The sequence below is a fragment of the Pleurodeles waltl genome, chromosome 6 (assembly GCF_031143425.1).
Source record: "Pleurodeles waltl isolate 20211129_DDA chromosome 6, aPleWal1.hap1.20221129, whole genome shotgun sequence".
NCBI classification, from domain to species: domain Eukaryota; kingdom Metazoa; phylum Chordata; class Amphibia; order Caudata; family Salamandridae; genus Pleurodeles; species Pleurodeles waltl.
In genome coordinates this window covers 90,222,412-90,242,339 of record NC_090445.1, presented here as the reverse complement: position 1 = coordinate 90,242,339, position 19,928 = coordinate 90,222,412, and the positions used below count along the sequence as shown (strand labels likewise).

The 19,928-nt window shown below is 44.9% G+C and overlaps 1 protein-coding gene across 1 annotated transcript in view; it reads left to right on the top strand.

Annotated features, from left to right (window-relative positions):
* Positions 1–19,928, top strand: part of CASC3 (CASC3 exon junction complex subunit) — a 352,838-nt gene that overhangs the window by 51,830 nt on the left and 281,080 nt on the right. The window contains exon 5 of the mRNA XM_069237412.1: positions 3,663–3,811. Within this exon, the coding sequence (XP_069093513.1) occupies positions 3,663–3,811 (149 nt within the window). The remainder of the gene's footprint in view (positions 1–3,662; positions 3,812–19,928) is intronic.

Below are 19,928 nucleotides of genomic sequence, written 5' to 3'. Positions count from 1 at the left end.
TCCTGAGGTGTTGGATCGCCACCAGCCGAGTCGGGGTCGCCGGGTGCAGTGTTGCAAGTCTCACGCTTCTTGCGGGGAGCTTGCAGGGTTCTTTAAAGCTGCTGGAAACGAAGTTGCAGCTTTTCTTGGAGCAGGTCCGCTGTCCTCGGGAGTTTCTTGTCTTTTCGAAGCAGGGGCAGTCCTCAGAGGATGTCGAGGTCGCTGGTCCCTTTGGAAGGCGTCGCTGGAGCAGGATCTTTGGAAGGCAGGAGACAGGCCGGTGAGTTTCTGGAGCCAAGGCAGTCGTCGTCTTCTGGTCTTCCGCTGCAGGGGTTTTCAGCTAGGCAGTCCTTCTTCTTGTAGTTGCAGGAATCTAATTTTCTAGGGTTCAGGGCAGCCCTTAAATACTAAATTTAAGGGCGTGTTTAGGTCTGGGGGGTTAGTAGCCAATGGCTACTAGCCCTGAGGGTGGGTACACCCTCTTTGTGCCTCCTCCCAAGGGGAGGGGGTCACAATCCTAACCCTATTGGGGGAATCCTCCATCTGCAAGATGGAGGATTTCTAAAAGTTAGAGTCACTTCAGCTCAGGACACCTTAGGGGCTGTCCTGACTGGCCAGTGACTCCTCCTTGTTTTTCTCATTATTTTCTCCAGCCTTGCCGCCAAAAGTGGGGCCTGGCCGGAGGGGGCGGGCAACTCCACTAGCTGGAGTGTCCTGCTGGGTTGGCACAAAGGAGGTGAGCCTTTGAGGCTCACCGCCAGGTGTGACAATTCCTGCCTGGGGGAGGTGTTAGCATCTCCACCCAGTGCAGGCTTTGTTACTGGCCTCAGAGTGACAAAGGCACTCTCCCCATGGGGCCAGCAACATGTCTCGGTTTGTGGCAGGCTGCTAGAACTAGTCAGCCTACACAGATAGTCGGTTAAGTTTCAGGGGGCACCTCTAAGGTGCCCTCTGGGGTGTATTTTACAATAAAATGTACACTGGCATCAGTGTGCATTTATTGTGCTGAGAAGTTTGATACCAAACTTCCCAGTTTTCAGTGTAGCCATTATGGTGCTGTGGAGTTCGTGTAAAACAGACTCCCAGACCATATACTCTTATGGCTACCCTGCACTTACAATGTCTAAGGTTTTGTTTAGACACTGTAGGGGTACCATGCTCATGCACTGGTACCCTCACCTATGGTATAGTGCACCCTGCCTTAGGGCTGTAAGGCCTGCTAGAGGGGTGTCTTACCTATACTGCATAGGCAGTGAGAGGCTGGCATGGCACCCTGAGGGGAGTGCCATGTCGACTTACTCATTTTGTTCTCACTAGCACACACAGGCTTGTAAGCAGTGTGTCTGTGCTGAGTGAGGGGTCTCTAGGGTGGCATAAGACATGCTGCAGCCCTTAGAGACCTTCCTTGGCATCAGGGCCCTTGGTACTAGAAGTACCAGTTACAAGGGACTTATCTGAATGCCAGGGTGTGCCAATTGTGGATACAATGGTACATTTTAGGTGAAGGAACACTGGTGCTGGGGCCTGGTTAGCAGGGTCCCAGCACACTTCTCAGTCAAGTCAGCATCAGTATCAGGCAAAAAGTGGGGGGTAACTGCAACAGGGAGCCATTTCTTTACACGCGGGTACTTACTTGTTGGCAGACTGGAACCGGGGCACCCCCTTCTCCATTGAAGCCTATGTGTTTTGAGCACCACTTTGACCTCTGCACCTGACCGGCCCTGAGCTGCTGGTGTGGTGACTTTGGGGTTGCTCTGAACCCCCAACGGTGGGCTACCTTGGACCCCAATTTGAACCCCGTAGGTGGTTTACTTACCTGCAAGAACTAACAATAACTTACCTCCCCCAGGAACTGTTGAAAATTGCACTAAGTGTCCACTTTTGAAATAGCTATATGTGTTCTATGTAAAAAGTATATATGCTATTGTGATTATTCAAAGTTCCTAAAGTACTTACCTGCAATACCTTTCAAATGAGATATTACATGTAGAATTTGAACCTGTGGTTCTTAAACTAAGAAAATATTTTTCTATAACAAAACCTATTGGCCTGGAATTGTCTGAGTGTGTGTTCCTCATTTATTGCCTGTGTGTATGTACAACAAATGCTTAACACTACTCCTTTGATAAGCCTACTGCTCGACCACACTACCACAAAATAGAGCATTAGTATTATCTCTTTTTGCCACTATCTTACCTCTAAGGGGAACCCTTGGACTCTGTGCATACTATTCCTTACTTTGAAATAGTGCATACAGAGCCAACTTCCTACACTTATTTTTTAGCACCATATTGTGGTAGTAGCCTAACTGATCAACCTTTCAGATTGTACCTTAATGGGATACATTGATTCAACAATGAAAAATGTTTTACATCCCCCAGAGCTCACTAAAGTGTACCTTTGAACTCCTGCATTGTTCGTTATCAGTGAGCAAGTAAAACGTTCACTGTACTGTTAAAAGGAACTTAAAGATAATAGGGTGTAAGAAATTTAATCCAAGTGAAATAAGTATTCCAAGAAGGAAACCACTGCATAGACCCATCTTTATAGTACATATATTAACTGTGTCTTTGGCAAAGCTACGAGGAACAGTATCTTGGGCTGGTTTTAACCTCCCGCCCCAAGATCATCCCAACATTTTGGCCCCAAGGCTTTGTTGATGTCCATTCTAACATGGGAGAACTCTTGGAAATTGAACTGTAGTGCTTGAAGGTCATGACTATTTAGAGACAAATTGGTTTTGTTTTTATACTTTTAGACACAGAAGAATAATTTAAATTGTCTACGCCAATGGGCTAAATTCCTAGAATTTTGCAGTACTTCATATATTTAAGTCTTATTTGGACATATTTTGGTGTATTATTAATGAGACTGTGGAGCTTCCTTGACACTGAAGGTCCATAAGATCAAGCTATGGTTACCTCTGCCTACATATCTCCCCTTCACTCTCATCCCTTCATGCTTTCCCAGCTTTGCTTGTATGGCTACTCCCTTACCCGCCCACTGTTTGAGGGGCTAAAAGTCCTTCCAGAAACAATTTGTGATTCCTTTCAACATCTCTAGTGTGCAGGAAACACTTCCACAATTTTTTTTGGAAGGGTGTTTGAGTGTCTTGTTTGGTCGGTATATAGCCTCAAGCAATGAGACCTGTAAAAGCGCCCATGCAAACTTGACTGTGTGCTTGGATCAGCATGTATGAAATAATCAACTAGTGAATGAATTGTATTGTTAATAAGGATCTGTTTTCCCTCTACTAAAATAAAATTCTTACCCACTCCTGGAGATAAAGAAAAACCAGTGCTGAAAGAGCATATGATGTTTTTAAAAATAAATAAATATTTGCACGGCCTAGCAAGTGATACTACGATCTATCTCAAATAGATTTTACCTTTATATTTGAGTGCATTTGAGACACTGGTCAGTTTAAAACCCTGTTAGTGTATGTTAAGATCAGGTAATTACAACATGACAAAATGTTCTAAATCTGTGATGCGCAGCCCTGAAATATCTGTACAGGATGGTTTGTGATCATTCCTCTGACGTGCTCTATAGCTTTTTGATCTTTTTCTAGAGGTTAAACTAATTTGGAAATCTGAGTGCAATGTGCTGGGCTAACTGTGAAAAGGCTAGCCAATGCTCTTCTATAGTGATGTGTTAAGTAAATTGTGTTTTTGTTTTTCCAGGAGAGTACAGAAAATGATGAGAATAAGGCTACCAAGAAATCCCAAAAGCTGGATGATGACGAGGATCGAAAGAACCCGGCGTACATTCCCCGCAAAGGACTTTTCTTTGAACACGATCTGCGGGGGCAGGTTCAGGAGGAAGAAGTCAGGTATTGGTGCTGCAGAACTATAATTTGTCTATAAACTGATAGATTTTCAGAATAGACCTATTCTAGATTCACATGGCGTGCATTTTCCCATGCGCTTGTTTTTAGGTGTGGAAGTCTTTGCAGCAAACATTTTTTTATTTTTCCTTTTTAGGTGTTGACTGTAGGAGTCATGTTGACACTGATGCTGGAGATTAGCCCATAAGGCCCCATTTGTAGACACCATCTTGATATTCTTTTATCCATTGTTCAATTTGTAAGCAGTAACACAGGCTCCATATCGAAGCCTGTGAAGGAGGAAGGAAGAGCATTGGCACTGCTGAGAAAAGTGAATTTCATTTTGGATGCCTCGACGTTAAAGGCAAAACTGCAATGGTGTGGAGTTTGAGGTCAAAGGGTTAGGGTGCAAAAGTCAAATGAAGAGGAGACCGTTTTTTCTCCGGTTTTTGACCCCAGAGAGTCTGGGGATGGAAACTGTGGGGCTTCTTGAAACTCCTGAGTCTGGTCTCTGCTTTGAGGAGGATTGAGTCTATTAAATAATTTTGCACCACTTGAGTCATAAATGTTCAGTGTATTCAAAAGACGCTGCCTATGGGGAGAGCCTGGCTGTTGAACCTGACATCAAATTTGGACTGGCCCTAGGATGAGTAGCTGTCAAGCAGACAAAGCAAGCATGCAGGGTGAAAGATTACATTACACTCATTAATGGTAACCATAAGTAATTCCTTCTACCTCTAATTAATTTAAAGTTGGGGCTCCTCTGATTTTGAGATTTGATGAAGTTTCAAGTAAACTGCCTGTACAGCATACAATGATGGGATCTTTCGGACCAATCTGGAACTTAGATAATTGTTTTTTGTTGTTGTTTTTTTTAAATTAAACTTGAACTTTTGCCAACACCCGTTCCTAGTCCCATCTGACTTGTCTTGCAGTGCCTCTAAAAGTTCCCTGCTTGTGACATTTGGCACATGTTCCTCCTGTGCTTCAATATACTTATTTGGCCCATAGATGTCCTAGGAACTTGGGCACAAGTTTTTGCTTTAAGGTCCTCTTCCTTAAAAAATCTTTTTGGCACCCTCCTGTGTAACACATTCGTGGCTGTTTTGCTTGATCTGGCAGTCTTGAATGGCAAATAACATTGAATGGCAATATTGCTTGTCTGGATTTTGGAGCAGTCCTTTAGTATGCTTTATTTTAAAGTGAATTGTCTGCTTTCTTTTCTACTTTGATTGAGTCTTGAACGCCTTGGTCAAATGACTCTCAGGAAGCCTACTAGTTGATGGGAAACTTGAGGTCTACTTTAAAACATTCCATTGCCTCATTAAGCGTTAACTATATCCTTCTTTTGCTTGACCTCCTGCTGTACTAGTTGCTCCTACATTTGTGGCTTTAGGCAGGTAGTATTAGTGTAGCACACGAGCAGAACTATCTTTATTTCTGCATTCTTGCAGTGGCTACCTCTTTTATCTCTTCAGTCTTGTATGGCTGCCTTTTCTGATTGGACACTACTCTATATCCAGTTCCTCCTTATCAGTGAAGCTCCATGAATTTCACCTCCTTGGATTTTTTACATCTGTTTTGTCTTTAGAGCATGCAGACTAGCGGCAAGGCTCTTTATGTCCCATCTGCAATAATGATGTGAAAGTAGATTGGAAATTCAAATGGTAGACTGCAATAGGTTTTCTACACATCTAGCCTTCTTCTGTTCTTTTTATTTTACTAGTCTCTACAGTCCATCACTTCTCAAGCATAGACCAGAAGCACTTGGGGATCATTGGTTTGCCCCCAGTTCTGTTCTTTAGCCATTCTGATTCCTCACCAATACAGTGGGAACCGATAATTTAGAGTGGGCATGATGAAGCCTTACCAATAGTATGAAGCTTCTGGCATTCCAAAATGTGATTTAAAGAAACCTTGAGGCAAACGTTCCGTATTCTGTTGTCACTTGAAAAGCGAACAAACACGTTAACATGTAATGTAATGTAGTTCTACACTCGAGCAAAATAGTCAGTGACCTTTTAGAAAGACCATACAAGAAATTGCAGTTAATTATTTTAACATTGTTTCAGCCCAGAGTTGACCTGATCAGTTGAGTATCAGGTTTGTTTGCAAGTATTGTGATTCTGGGACAAATTTGGATAACAAAAGTACCTACAAAGGAGAGTCTACTTGACCAATGACTTCTCCAGGGCTCCAAGAAAATGCCTCCTAGACAGTGCAAGGCGTTGCTCATAGGTTGTCACCTCCAGTGATTTTTAGATCTACTTGCCCTTTTGCAAACCCAATAAGATATAAATCTTTCTTTGTTGCAAACCTATTTGGTGCTTTTAATGACTAATAACTTCATAATATGAAGGGCAGAGATTAAGATATTGGTTGGAACAACGATAAGGAATAGCCAAAAAATTTAAACTGATATGATTAGCAATGATGCCTTTATTAAAAGCCTTAACTCTCGTATAGGCAGATATCTGGGCAACATCCAGTCCAGAACACTCAGCAATATGACCAAGAAAGCCAACCAAGAGGCAACTGTCAGCTGCTCTTCCCACCCAACACAAATCTGCCACTTTGTTTCTATAAGATGGGAGAATACACTGATTGATTAACTTCTAAAGTTCTTATTGCTGCTAAAGCCTAAACCTCACTGCAGGGAAGGCAAGTTTAAAAAGCCACAGTAAGTAACTGGCTCCTAGGATTGTGTAAGTAGGAAATTTATGTTTCTCAAAAGCCCCGGTGATTTTGCTTCAGAGACCAGAAGGTCATATCCTAGCTTAGGGGCTTGATAACTAAAAGACCACCTGTTTCCCACTACAAGCTTTGTTTTCTTATCTGAGAATCTGCAGCAAAGGTTAACCACATAATCTATGGGTCTATGTAACCAGTAGTTATTTGGTTGATAAGCATCAGACAAATGATAATAAATGTTAGTGGACAGCCAATGAAGATGTCTACTTGCAGCCAAATCCCAGTCCTATCTCTCTGTCTGCAGACCATCCTATCTACATATCTGTGAATGTTCTGGAGCCTCACAGCTTGTGTTGGTGGCAGAGCCGAATTCAGGGCGTTTGAGTAGTCCAGCCTTGACATAATGCGGGAAGGTAATACAAACACAAAGGATTTCCTAGGGAGGAAAGGCTGCATTTTCCCGATTGTATTTAATATGCCAGATCTTGTGTTAACTACTGAGAAAATATGGTGGTCAATAGCAAGATTCTTGTCCAGGATCACCTCTAGTGTTTTTACCTTTGCCAAGGGGATCAGCAGGTGCAAATGGAAGTAGACCATTCAAACAAAGTTAATCCCTGCTTAAAATTAAGAGCCCAGTGTTGTCTGGTGTTGTGATTTAGTAAATTGTTACACATAGATTGCTTGACATTGCCCAAACAATTGTGGATATTAGTTGCAAAAGTGATGCTTGGGAAAAGTAAGTACAACATACAGTCTAGCAGAATGGATTAAAATTACACAAGACAAATGTTGAATTATGTGCTTATTGCCTGTGGTTTGAGATTCAAGACTTCTCTGGATCCTTTTAAACTCTTCTTGATACCGATGTCATTGAGCTGTGCAGAATGTCAGAAAGTCAGTTATCCTGCAGAAATAAACTTTGGTTCTAGGTACTTCAGGGAAAGTGATATATTCCTGATACTTCATATAACAAAAGAAAGGCCCAAAACAGAAAATCAGAGCCATCCTCCATCTCAGAATATTAACTGAGTTGATGTAGAAAGAAAGATTCAGGATGATTCCTCTACTTGAAAAGTTTCCCATCTTCGGCGACGCTGAATGTGCGCCATAAGCTTTTTTTAATTCCTCATTTCAATAAAACACTTATTGTTACTAGCATGTTCCAGGTGAATGGCTGGTGTGTTGCTGATGGGTTGATCTAGGGCACCTTGTTTTAAGATATCGCATTAACCTTATGGAACTGCTGGCAGTGCACTTGGCCCTGAAGACTTTCTACCATGCTTTAGTGGGATACAAGATATTGGTGCAAACAAACAGCACCAGGAGTGTATTGGAGCAGGTATAGAAGCACCAGGCCAAACACCTTATTAATAGAAGCTGCTGCCTTGTGATACAAGCAGGTAATCAGGAACCTGCATGTGTCTGCCATGTGTGTACTTTATTTTAGGTTTGGTCTTTTAGACCTCGCTTATAGGAAGATAAAAAAACAAAACACCTTGTTAGCGCTGTAAGAGCAGGCGAGATGCAATGGCAGTGTTGGGAACCATGTGCCTATGAACCTTGGATGCTGTGAATATGTAAGTGTCTCTGGCGGTAAGAACTGTCCACCAAGTAACACAAAAGTTTCATTATTGTTCCGCTTTTTCTGTCCAGGGTCATTCCAGTTTTTCCTTATTATAGTGGGCTGTTTACAAGTCATTTTGTGTTTTGGAGATCAGTAGATTTGACCCCAAGACCCAACGTGATACTTGGTGTCTGGTGTGAGAAATTAAGGGAAAGTTAGGTATAGATAGATGCCAGCACACCACTAGGCTTGTTGTTGTATCCATTCTCAAAAGGCTATGAGTTTGCTTTTTACCCTCTTGATGACAGCTGTGAGTTTTCAGACATTGAACAGATTTTAGTGCTTATAATTTTGAGCTGTCTTGAGGAGAAGACCATGAATTTTAGAGCTATTTCTGGAAAGTCTTCAGACTGAATTAGTCTGCCTGAAAGGTCATGCTCCCTCTGTGGCTTTGTTTGTACAAACCCATTAGGTTGAATCCTACTGAAGTGACATTTCCTTGTTCTTCTGTTTTTAATTTTATTATAGTATATTATATATATATATTTTTAATTAACCAAGTAATACTAATAAACAAGAAGCAGCTAGATGTGCAGAGTGCTGAGACACAACATCAAAAAGAGGCCAAACTTGGCATCCATGTACATTTCCCTCAAGATCTATGGTCATGCCCTTGACAGACTGTTTGCAGAAGTTTCTTTAGACTACTATCTTCAATTAAATCAGGAGCCATTCACAACTCTGATTCTATTGCCCCAGGTAGCCTAATTAGTGGTGGTTCTCAGATTTCTCCTAACGTTGAACACCACCTTTGCGGGTTGCTGTGTAAACTGGATCTCCTCGGCAGTATTCAGAGCAGCATCCTCTAAGCTTACCATTGCTGACCTTTGCTTCATGGCTCCTTAAATGTTACCATTCACATGTGCCTTGAGATTGCATAGGCATATTTAAAGAAGCGAACTAAAGCACCCAGCACTAGGGCAGCCTACACTTTCAAGTGTGTTCAGAAATGTATTCCTTCTATGGAGTGCTTAGAGTATGTAAGGTTCCCACATCACCCACAATCGTCTTCCGTCAAGTTGCACCTTATATCTCTGACAGTTTGCAGGCAAAGTTCTTTGCAAGGTTCCTTTTCCACAACACTAAGATTTTCAAGAGGGCATTAAAAAATGTTGACTCCGTTTCTGCCATCTCCCTCTTAGAAATGGTATATTGTTGTTTCCAGATTGAGTTCTCCTTGGATCCCCTGCACAAATCATCAAAGCATGAAGGAAGAAAATGTTTGGTGCACGTGTTGTAAATAAACATGCTCTGCATACTTCTGCCATCTAGTCATCTTCGAAGACGTCTTTCTTTCAAATCACATGGTATATAGTGACCTTTCTCTTAGCTGGCAATGTGCATCAGCACAAACTCCATATTAGATTGTTCTTTTTCCACCATTGGGTTTGGAAGTGCACAGGCAGGGCACTGAGTTCGACGTGCTTCCATGATATGTTTCGGGCCTATCCGACCCATTCCTCAACTCTGACATCTAGATAATTACATTTGTTGCCTTTCCTCCAACTGTTAACTTCCGAAGATGGATCTGCATCGACTCCCTACACCACAGGTCCTCTCCGGGGCCTCACGTCATTTGTACTCAATGACATTTGACATCCTTTTCAGTGACTAATGTACACAGGGTGTTGAAATAGACAACATTCCCAAAACGGTGCTCAGTATCTCACGAAGATGCCTTGGACCAGCCACCACCAGGAGTGTAACCTTTGCCTTTCTCCATACCATAACACTGGGTGTGGATCCTTCCTGCTGATCTGTACAAAGAAGACTCTGTTACCTGAAGACACAATGGGAACACCACTAAATGCGGAGGCAGACTTCCGATGACACCCCAACATCTTCTAGGAACAGCGGTAGGAAGTTTGGTTCTGGTTGCAGTACCCCCCATTTTTTGCCTAGTTTATGATGCAACTTTTAAGTGCACTGGGTTCATGCTGACCAGGTCCCTATTGCCAGTGTTCTTTCCCCAAAACAAGACACCTGGTCACTTGATCCTTTAGCTCCTCTAAGTCCCTAGTAAATCGTTCCTAGGTATGAAAGAGGGTTCCTAAGAGCTTCAGCATAACTTGTGCCACTCTGAGGAACCCAGCACCAAACTCATCAAGCCTCCCCCGCTCATTTGTCACCTGGACATGCGGAAAAATTAGCTATATAAGAGGCTTGTTGCACTGCCAGGATGGGCACACCCATAGGGTGACCGGCCAAATGTGAACACAGCGTTAGGAAATCCTTTAACTTGTGTGTGATGGAATTAAGAATTCCCGGTTCGGAGACAAGGTGATACCCACTCCCCAAAGGAAGTGATCGTCTAGTGGGTGTAGTGACTCAAAGGGTAAGTAGCCCATTAGTTACTACCTTTCACTCCCCTTATTGCCCCCTAAATTGAGTATGTAGGGGATCCCCTGATACCAGGAAAACAGATCTTCGCTGGAAACAAAAGGAGTGGACTAGAAGCCTGCTGAACCCGAGAACTGATGGGCACGACTGACTTGGTGCTAGCCCTGCTAACCTGTCTGCTGGATCTGACCCTCGAGGAGCAACTGACTTGTCCTGCCGTTGCAGCCTCCCAAGAAACCGGGAGAGCTGCCAGTACTTCGCAAATCGCCAAGAACAACAGTCTTGGAGCAGAGGAGCTCCTTCACTGCATTCCAGAAAGAGCTTTGAGGACCGGGACTGCCAAAAACCTGATGTCAGACAGAACCACTGTACCCAAGCCCCCTAGCCCCAGCTGAAATGGGACAGCTGTGCCAGCGTTGTTCCCAACCCTCTAGAGACTAAGCCCACCTTGAGTTTGCACGCTGTGGACTTTCAGGTTGCATCTTCAGCCTGTCTGACACAAACCGCCACTACCCCCTTTGGTGGTTCGCCCAGACTGGACTCTGCCCATTCCTCCTCAACTGGTACATCCTTTCCAAGCACTTTTTTTTGGGGGGGGGGGGGCGAGTGACTCTTTTTGACATGGCTACCCCCACTTTTTGCCTGGTCGCTGCTGTGTTTTTGACTGAAAGTGCGCACTGTTCCTGCTAACTAGGTCCCCAGTGCCACATCTCTTCCCCCTAAACTGTACAATTGTTTTCCCCCATTGGCAAATCCTTTAGTATTCTCTATAAGTCCTTAGTAAATGTCTCTCTACGGGCTGCAAAACGAATTGTGCCACCTTCAGGGATCCCTCACCAAGCACCTTACTGTCACGGTTTCGGGCGGGTCTGATCTGGACTCTGGTTGGGGCACCTCTTGAGGTCACAGAATATCCCAATGAGTTAGAGTACTGGGGCAGAAGAGCAGCTAAAGGCATACACAGTAAAGGACAGCTATGGACAGTCACAGGAAAGTAAAAGCAGAGCAACCTTAGTGTGAACAAACAGCAACAGGGAATGTCAATGCCTCTGTGCAGTTTGCTCTTACAGATAGTCACCCCGCAAGCTCCATAGAAAGGAGGCAGCAGAAGTGATTCTGTCTCTGGACTGTTAGAGCACAAACAAGAATAGTATTTACATACACAAGACAAGCTTTGTGGGTCCAGCTGGAAACACAGTGCAATTCCTGGAAAAACAGCAGTAGCCCACTGTCACAGTTAGACACTAAAGACAACGTATAACACTAGACAAAGGATGGGGGCTGAAATTGCCTCCTGGAACCCAGGAGCCAATCCCAAAACAAAGGAAAACACTTATACACTGGTGAAGACTGATAGAACACTTACCAGATGCAAATACCCAAGAGGAAACGGAAACAGAAGGAACAAACTAGGAGGCAGGAACTGGGAACGGGCTCAGGCTGAAGCAAAGGCAAGGATAGGACTGGAAAACCGAGCGCAAGCTTCTGGCTGGAACAAACAAACAGGAATGGCCAACAGGGAAGAGGCACTGGCTGGAACAAGCGGGGACAGGGCTGGAATACAGGGAGAAGGAATAAGCAGTAAACAGGACTGGAAAACAGAGCAGTTTCAGGCTGATACAATGCAGGCACAGGACTGAGAAACGGAGTATGCTCAGGAAGAAACAAACCGGTAAAAGACTAAGATAGGGAGCAGACTCTGGCTGGAACAATCAGGAACAGGGCAGAGAAAAAGGTAACAAGTTCAAGCTGAAACAGAACAGGAACAAGACTGGAACACCATCTGATAAGGGGTCTGTAACACAAAGGAATCGAACTCCAGTGCACGACGAGGATCTTGAGGAAATGGCTGCTTATAAGCAGTTCCAAGCTGCATAAAACCCCAGGTGGAATCACATGACTGGGCTGCACAGGAGAGGTCTCGGGTGTGTGTAGTTTCAGACCCTCACAAGTCCTGGAGGAGAGGATCCAGTGAAAAGGAGCAACTGGACTCTCCCATAGAAAACAATGTATAACCGAATCCAGGCTTTCATGACTACCAGGCTGTGCATTATGGGATTTGCAGTCCCAGGAAGCAAATGCAATTCTACAAAAGAATACCATTGTGTAAAGAGAAACAAGCAGGAGTTAGCAAGGGACTCTAGATAAGTGTTCAAGGTGATTCCCAGGCTACTGACAGTCCCTTTACAGTGCCCTCTAGAGATGGGATGACAGTCGTAACAATGACTGGCTGCCATTGCAGGCTGCGTGTCTTGATGCAGACAAAAGTGGAAACGCAACATGGCACACATCCTTTGTGCGATGCCCCTTACCCTGCATGCAATATATGTAGGTCACTGCTACAGCAGGCCTTACAGCCCGAAGGCAGGGTGCATTATATTGCATATGAAGGTATAGTTGCATATGCCTCTGCTATCTTTGTCAATTTTCAGACATAGTAAGTGACCAGGGAAGACATTTTAAATGCTTGTGCTTGACACTGGTCAGAACGAGGTCCGCAGCTACATGATGGCTTCACTGGAGATAGGAATGTTTGATATCAAACATCTCATATTGGTGAACCCACACTGATGCTAGTGTTGGATTTATCAATACATGCACCCAGAGGGCACCTTAGAGGTGCCCCCAAAACCCTACCAGCCTCTTGTGTTATCAGACTGGTTTCTACCAGCCAGCTACCCTAAGGCATGGTTCTGGCCCCTTGGGATGAGAGCCTTTTGCTCTCAGGAGACTAAGAACTAAAGTCTGTCCTGGGAGAGGGTGTAACACCTCCCTGCCCACAGAATGATTTGCTGATTAGACTTCCTAAGGAGGCAAGCCTCAGTAGGCTGCTGCCTTTGAAATGTGGATCTGGCTCCCCTTACAGGAGAGGAAGCCATCCAACATACCCCTCCTGTCCAGAGTCCACTTGGCACCTGGACAGGCGGGAAAATTAGCTACTCAAGTAGGCGTGCCACTACCAGGCTAGTACCACCCCTAAGGTGGGCTACTGTGAGGTGGACATGAAATTTCAGAGGTAGCCATCTTTGTGATGGTATACCTAGGAATTCTGGCACAGGGTTATGCCACTTTCCACAGGAAGTGGTCTAATAAAGGGTGCAGTGACCCCAAGGTCAGTAGTCCAATGGCTGCTACTCTACACACCCCTAACACCCCTAAATTCAGTGTTTAGGTGAGCCCCTGGCACCAGAGAAGCAAATCCTAATGACCTAATAAGGCAAAGGACACAAGCTGCAAAAGCAGAAAAGGCGAAAACAAGCAGCTGACCTGGTACTAACCCCACCTGGCTGTCTGCATCCATTGGCAAAATCTGCACCAAAGTTGACTTGTCCTACAGCTGTGACTCCAGAAACCCAGGAGGGACTGCCTGCCTTCAATACAGACTCAAGACCTCCTGTGAAGAGTGGACCTGTTCTTTACCAAACTCCAAAAGATGGGACTCTGAAGCCTCTGGAACCGCCAAAACCTGACGCCTGGAGTCACCACTGCACCTGCTGTCTCACGTAGCAAGCCTTGTCCAATCACTGGGGGACCCCAGAACCCTTTACATGGTATTTTCATGGTACATAAAGGGCCAGCTTCCTACACTACCTCATTCCTTCTGCCCTCCATGATCCATTGTATCATACTTACCAACATCTTGAGCTTGGTAAGAGGTAGGTTTTTTTGGGGGGGAAAAAAAAACCTTGGAAATTGATTTACCCTATTGGTTGACTCTTAAAAAAAAAAAAAAAAAAAAAAAAAATAATAATGGACATTTCAGGCAGGAGGCAGATAAAATAAAGTCAGTCCTTTTTGGGCTTAAAAACATTGTGAGTCTGCTGCCTAAAGTGGGTCTTTTGGTATGTGTGGTTGGACTGCCACTGCCTCCTCCTTCTGCCCTCAATGGTCTGTCGAATTGTAACAGCCTTTCTTGCCTGTCCTGCATTGTTGGTTTGTTGCACCTGCCCCATTTTCCCCTGCCCTACATGATCCATTGTGTTGCTACTGCCCCTCCCTCCTGCCCAGCATGATCAACTTGTTGCCTTTGCCCCTTCTTCCCTATCCTCTTATCAGAGTCTGTGCCCCTGACATCTGCCTACCCACAGTATTCCAATGAACAACTCGATTGCTGACATTCTATATTTATTACTAAAGTGTGACACGCCTGACATCATTTTGATGTAGCCAAAACTAATGCCTAAATCATTTCCTTTAGAAATGTTAACAAGCATTTGCAATGCAATAATTCTCACATTTGTGAGAGTTAGAGCTATTGGCATTGTAAATGACAATGTCCTTTACCTATGTGTTTTGGTTTGGAGTGTAGTGGATGTATTCCAGGTGCCACAGCAATCCTCCCAGACCTGTCTCTGCAGGAGAAAGGACTCAACAAGGCTGCCATCTTGGGAGTGTGTTTGTCGCATTCCTACAGACTGGCTGTGATATCCAAGAGAAGCCACAATGCGGTACCTTCATGTTATTTGACCAAGAGAAAAGGGGGAGGGGGTTCAAAAGAGTTAAAAGCAATGAAAAGGGGCAGCCATATATTTGTGTTAAACATTTAAAGAAACTATTCCTCTGCGTTGGTGTAAGGAAATGCCTCCTTGGCATGGTTACCCCCTGACTTTTTGCCTTTGCTGATGCTATGTTTTGAATTGAAAGTGTGCTGAGGCCTGCTAACCAGGCCCCAGCACCAGTGTTCTTTCCCTAACCTGTACTTTTGATTCCCCAATTGGCACACCCTGGCATCCAGGTAAGTCCCTTGTAACTGGTACCAAGGGCCCTGATGCCAGGGAAGGTCTCTAAGGGCTGCAGCATATCTTATGCCACCCTGGGGACCCCTCACTCAGCACAGACACACTACTTACCAGCTTGTGTGTGCTGGTGAGAACAAAACGAGTAAGTCGACATGGCACTCCCCTCAGGGTGCCATGCCAACCCCACACTGCCTATGCAGTATAGATAAGTCACCCCTCTAGTAGGCCTTACAGCCCTAAGGCAGGGTGCACTATACCATAGGTGAGGGCACCAGTACATGAGTACTGTGCCCCTACAGTGTCTAAGCCAAACCTTAAACATTGTAAGTGCAGGGTAGCCATAAGAGTATATGGTCTGGGAGTCTGTCAAACACGGACTCCACAGCACCATAATGGCTACACTGAAAACTGGGAAGTTTGGTATCAAACTTCTCAGCACAATAAATGCACACTGATGCCAGTGTGCATTTTATTGTGAAATACACCCCAGAGGGCACCTTAGAGGTGCCCCCTGAAACCTTAACCGACTATCTGTGTAGGCTGACTAGTTCCAGCACCCTGCCACAACCGAGACATGTTGCTGGCCCCATGGGGAGAGTGCCTTTGTCACTCTGAGGCCAGTAACAAAGCCTGCACTGGGTGGAGATGCTAACACCTCCCCCAGGCAGGAGCTGTCACACCTGGCGGTGAGCCTCAAAGGCTCACCCCTTTGTGCCAGCACCGCAGGACACTCCAGCTAGTGGAGTTGCCCGCCCCCTCCGGCCACGGCCCCCACTTTTGGCGGCAAGGCCGGAGAAAATAATGAGAATAACAAGGAGGAGTCACTGGCCAGTCAGGACAGCCCCTAAGGTGTCCTGAGCTGAAGTGACTCTAACTTTTAGAAATCCTCCATCTTGCAGATGGAGGATTCCCCAATAGGATTAGGGATGTGACCCCCTCCCCTTGGGAGGAGGCACAAAGAGGGTGTACCCACCCTCAGGGCTAGTAGCCATTGGCTACTAACCCCCCAGACATAAACACGCCCTTAAATTTAGTATTTAAGGGCTCCCCTGAACCTAAGAATTTTGATTCCTGAAACTACAAGAAGAAGAAGACTGCTGAGCTGAAAAACCCCTGCAGAGGAAGAACAGAAGACACCAACTGTTTTGGCCCCAGTCCTACCGGCCTGTCTCCTGCCTTCCAAAGAACCCTGCTCCAGTGACGCTTTCCAAGGGACCAGCGACCTCTGAATCCTCTGAGGACTGCCCGACTTCGAGAAAGACCAGAAACTCCCGAGGACAGCGGCACTGCTCCAAAAGAACTGCAACTTTGTTTCAAGGAGCAGACTTAAAGACCCCTGCAACTCCCCCGCAAGAAGCGTGAGACTTGCAACACTGCACCCGGCGACCCCGACTCGACTGGTGGAGAACCAACACCTCAGGGAGGACCCTCCGGCGACTCCGAGACCGTGAGTAACCAAAGTTGTCCCCCCTGAGCCCCCACAGCGACGCCTGCAGAGGGAATCCCGAGGCTCCCCCTGACCGCGACTGCCTGAAACTCCATTTCCCGACTGCTGGAAAAGACCCTGCACCCGCAGCCCCCAGCACCTAAAGGAACGGAACTCCTGTGCAGGAGTGACCCCCAGGAGGCCCTCTCCCTTGCCCAGGTGGTGGCTACCCCGAGGAGCCCCCCCCTTGCCTGCCTGCGACGCTGAAGAGATCCCTTGATCTCTCATTGAAAACCATTGAAAACCCGACGCGTGTTTGCACACTGCACCCGGCCGGCCCCGCGCTGCTGAGGGTGTACTTTTTGTGCTGACTTGTGTCCCCCCTGGTCTGCCCTACAAAACCCCCCTGGTCTGCCCTCCGAAGACACGGGTACTTACCTGCTGGTAGACTGGAACCGGGGCACCACCTTCTCTCCATTGCAGCCTATGCGTTTTGGGCACCTCTTTGACCTCTGCACCTGACCGGCCCTGAGCTGCTGGTGTGGTAACTTTGGGGTTGCTCTGAACCCCCAACGGTGGGCTACCTTGGACCCAAACCTGAGACTTGTAAGTGATTTACTTACCTGACAAAACTAACAAAAACTTACCTCCCCCAGGAACTGTGAAAATTGCACTGTGTCCACTTTTAAAACAGCTTATTGTGTTTTATGTAAAAAGTATACATGCTAATGTAATGATTTAAAGTTCCTGAAGTACTTACCTGCAATACCTTTCAAATGAGATATTACATGTAGAATTTGAACCTGTGGTTCTTAAAATAAACTAAGAAAATATATTTTTCTATAACAAAACCTATTGGCCTGGATTTGTCTCTGAGTGTGTGTTCCTCATTTATTGCCTGTGTGTATGTACAACAAATGCTTAACACTACTCCTTGGATAAGCCTACTGCTCGACCACACTACCACAAAATAGAGCATTAGTATTATCTCTTTTTGCCACTATCTTACCTCTAAGGGGAACCCTTGGACTCTGTGCATACTATTCCTTACTTTGAAATAGTGCATTCAGAGCCAACTTCCTACAGTTGGCAATACCAGCCTTTCCTTTGAAAACATTGACTGTATGCAAAGAGAATAACAGAAGAGGCAGCTTAACTGAACAGGTGTCTTTAAATGTGTGCAGATTGGTGAACCAGCGCTTCAGTGGTAGGTGGGCAGACAGGATAGGTTCCAGAGGTGTGATCTGTGACCTTGGGCCAGTGTTTTTAATGGAAATGCAGAAGGGCTGGTAACCTGTGTTTATTCCTTGGGTTAGTAGTCTTGCGACAGCCCTCGGCTCAGGACAGGACTCTGTAGAACAGATACGTGTACCCGAATCTCTTGGGCCTTGACAGTGCCTTTTCGGTACATGTATTTTTGCACAGGCTGATGGTTTTGAAGTGAGAATTATCTCTGTTGGGGTGATTACTCAATATTTGAAGTCTTGGCCTTGCCATCTGGACCACTCGGAGTAGAGCGGGAAACTTTGGTTTGGGTGATAGTGTTTTTTTCACCTAGACCAGAGGTGCCCATTGAGGCACCTGCAGGGCTGGTTCATTGGCAATCTCTCAGGCTATGAAAAGGATTCAGATGTATGTTGTGCTTGGGAATCCAAGGTACGTCCAGAACCATGTCAGAGTTTGATATCCACATAACATAAACTATGTAAAAATAATTTCTATGGATCTTCTTTACAGTGTTTACCCCACAAGCCTGGCATGGACCCTGTCTTCCCAGTCCTTCAATGGACATGCATGTTCTATAATGACATGCAGTAAAATGTTCTAATAACCTTAACATATACCTATAATAATATGTATATAGGACATAAGAACCACAATAAAAAAAATGAAATAAAAAAGCTGCTGTGCAATGCACTGCCTTCTGGATCACCTTGTGTTCTATAAATAGGCCACTCACTTTTTATCAGCTTGTGAGGTCACTGACGCCTTTCCTCTGAGTGAGGAGAATGACGTCGGAGTCAAAAAGCAAGCATTTCCAGCAAGTAGAAAAATCCAGTGTTCAAAATATTTGAAAAGAAAGTACTTTAGGTGCACACAAATTCAGAAGTGAAACGTTACCCAGCCATGCAGCTAGCAAATTGGACCAAACTTCTGTGTACAGAAGCCAACAAAGACTGTCTGACCACAAATCACCAGCTTCATTTTAAATGGCAAGTTAGAATTACAGAAGTAAAACAGTAACATAAATATTTAAAGGAAGGAGGGGGCATAGGGCTGCCACCCGGCCTGGAGTCATGGCTTTTCCAGTTATGTTCTATGCATTTGTGTTTTTTGAGGCACACGGGGCAACATTAACTAAGAAAACCTACAATCCTAGGTTTATTCCTACAGGAAGGGGGAGGCTTTTGATTCTGATTTTGGAATTCTCAAAGCTTTCCAGAGGTAATCCTAGGAGCCTGCAACAGTCACAACTTTTCAGAAGTATTCACAATCTTAAGCAGCTATACATACATAACTGCTTATGGAAAACAATTTCATATGAGAAAAAAATGATTACTAAGATATTTACCTTTTCTAACTTTTCCCCCATTTTCCACTGGAATTTTTTTTTCCTGGCGGAGAAGCCACATTTCCTACAACTCTACAAATTTTAGGGATTTTTACCCTCATTCTGTTACTGAGAAATGATTTACTCCTGGCTGTAAACCTTGCCAGGCTGAGAATGTTTGTGAGTAGCTACCAACTCATACATTTGTCAGTGTGCACAAACACTCTATGGGATCCTCACTGTGGAGAGCAGATTTACTCCAACCTAATATTACATAATGTTGTATTATATGTGTATAAATTGAGTTATAAGCTCAAATTCATATTCCACTTTTGTAAATCAAGCCATTTACTAAAGTAAGCTGAACCTATACATGCAAATGACTGTGATTCGCACAATGGGTGCAATGGGGCACATAATCCATCTTCCTGCTTCCCATGAAATCATTTGTCAAGTAAATCTCAGGGTGCCCAATTAGGGGCTGGGAAAAGGTTTGCATTCAAAAGATACCTGCAGAAAAGAATGTGGATCAATGATCCATCCAATGGTGGCCACTATCCATGTCTGTCGTAGCACTGGATACGACAGTGGTGGTGCCTTGTGTTATATCACTCTGATGCCTGGTCCCCTTTCTGCTTTTGACAGTTAGATTGTGTGGCACGGCCGTAAATGATACATCGCACAGACCTTTTCCAACTGACAAGCAGCTCTGTGTGAATAGTAATGTTGAATACAATATTGCGAGACAT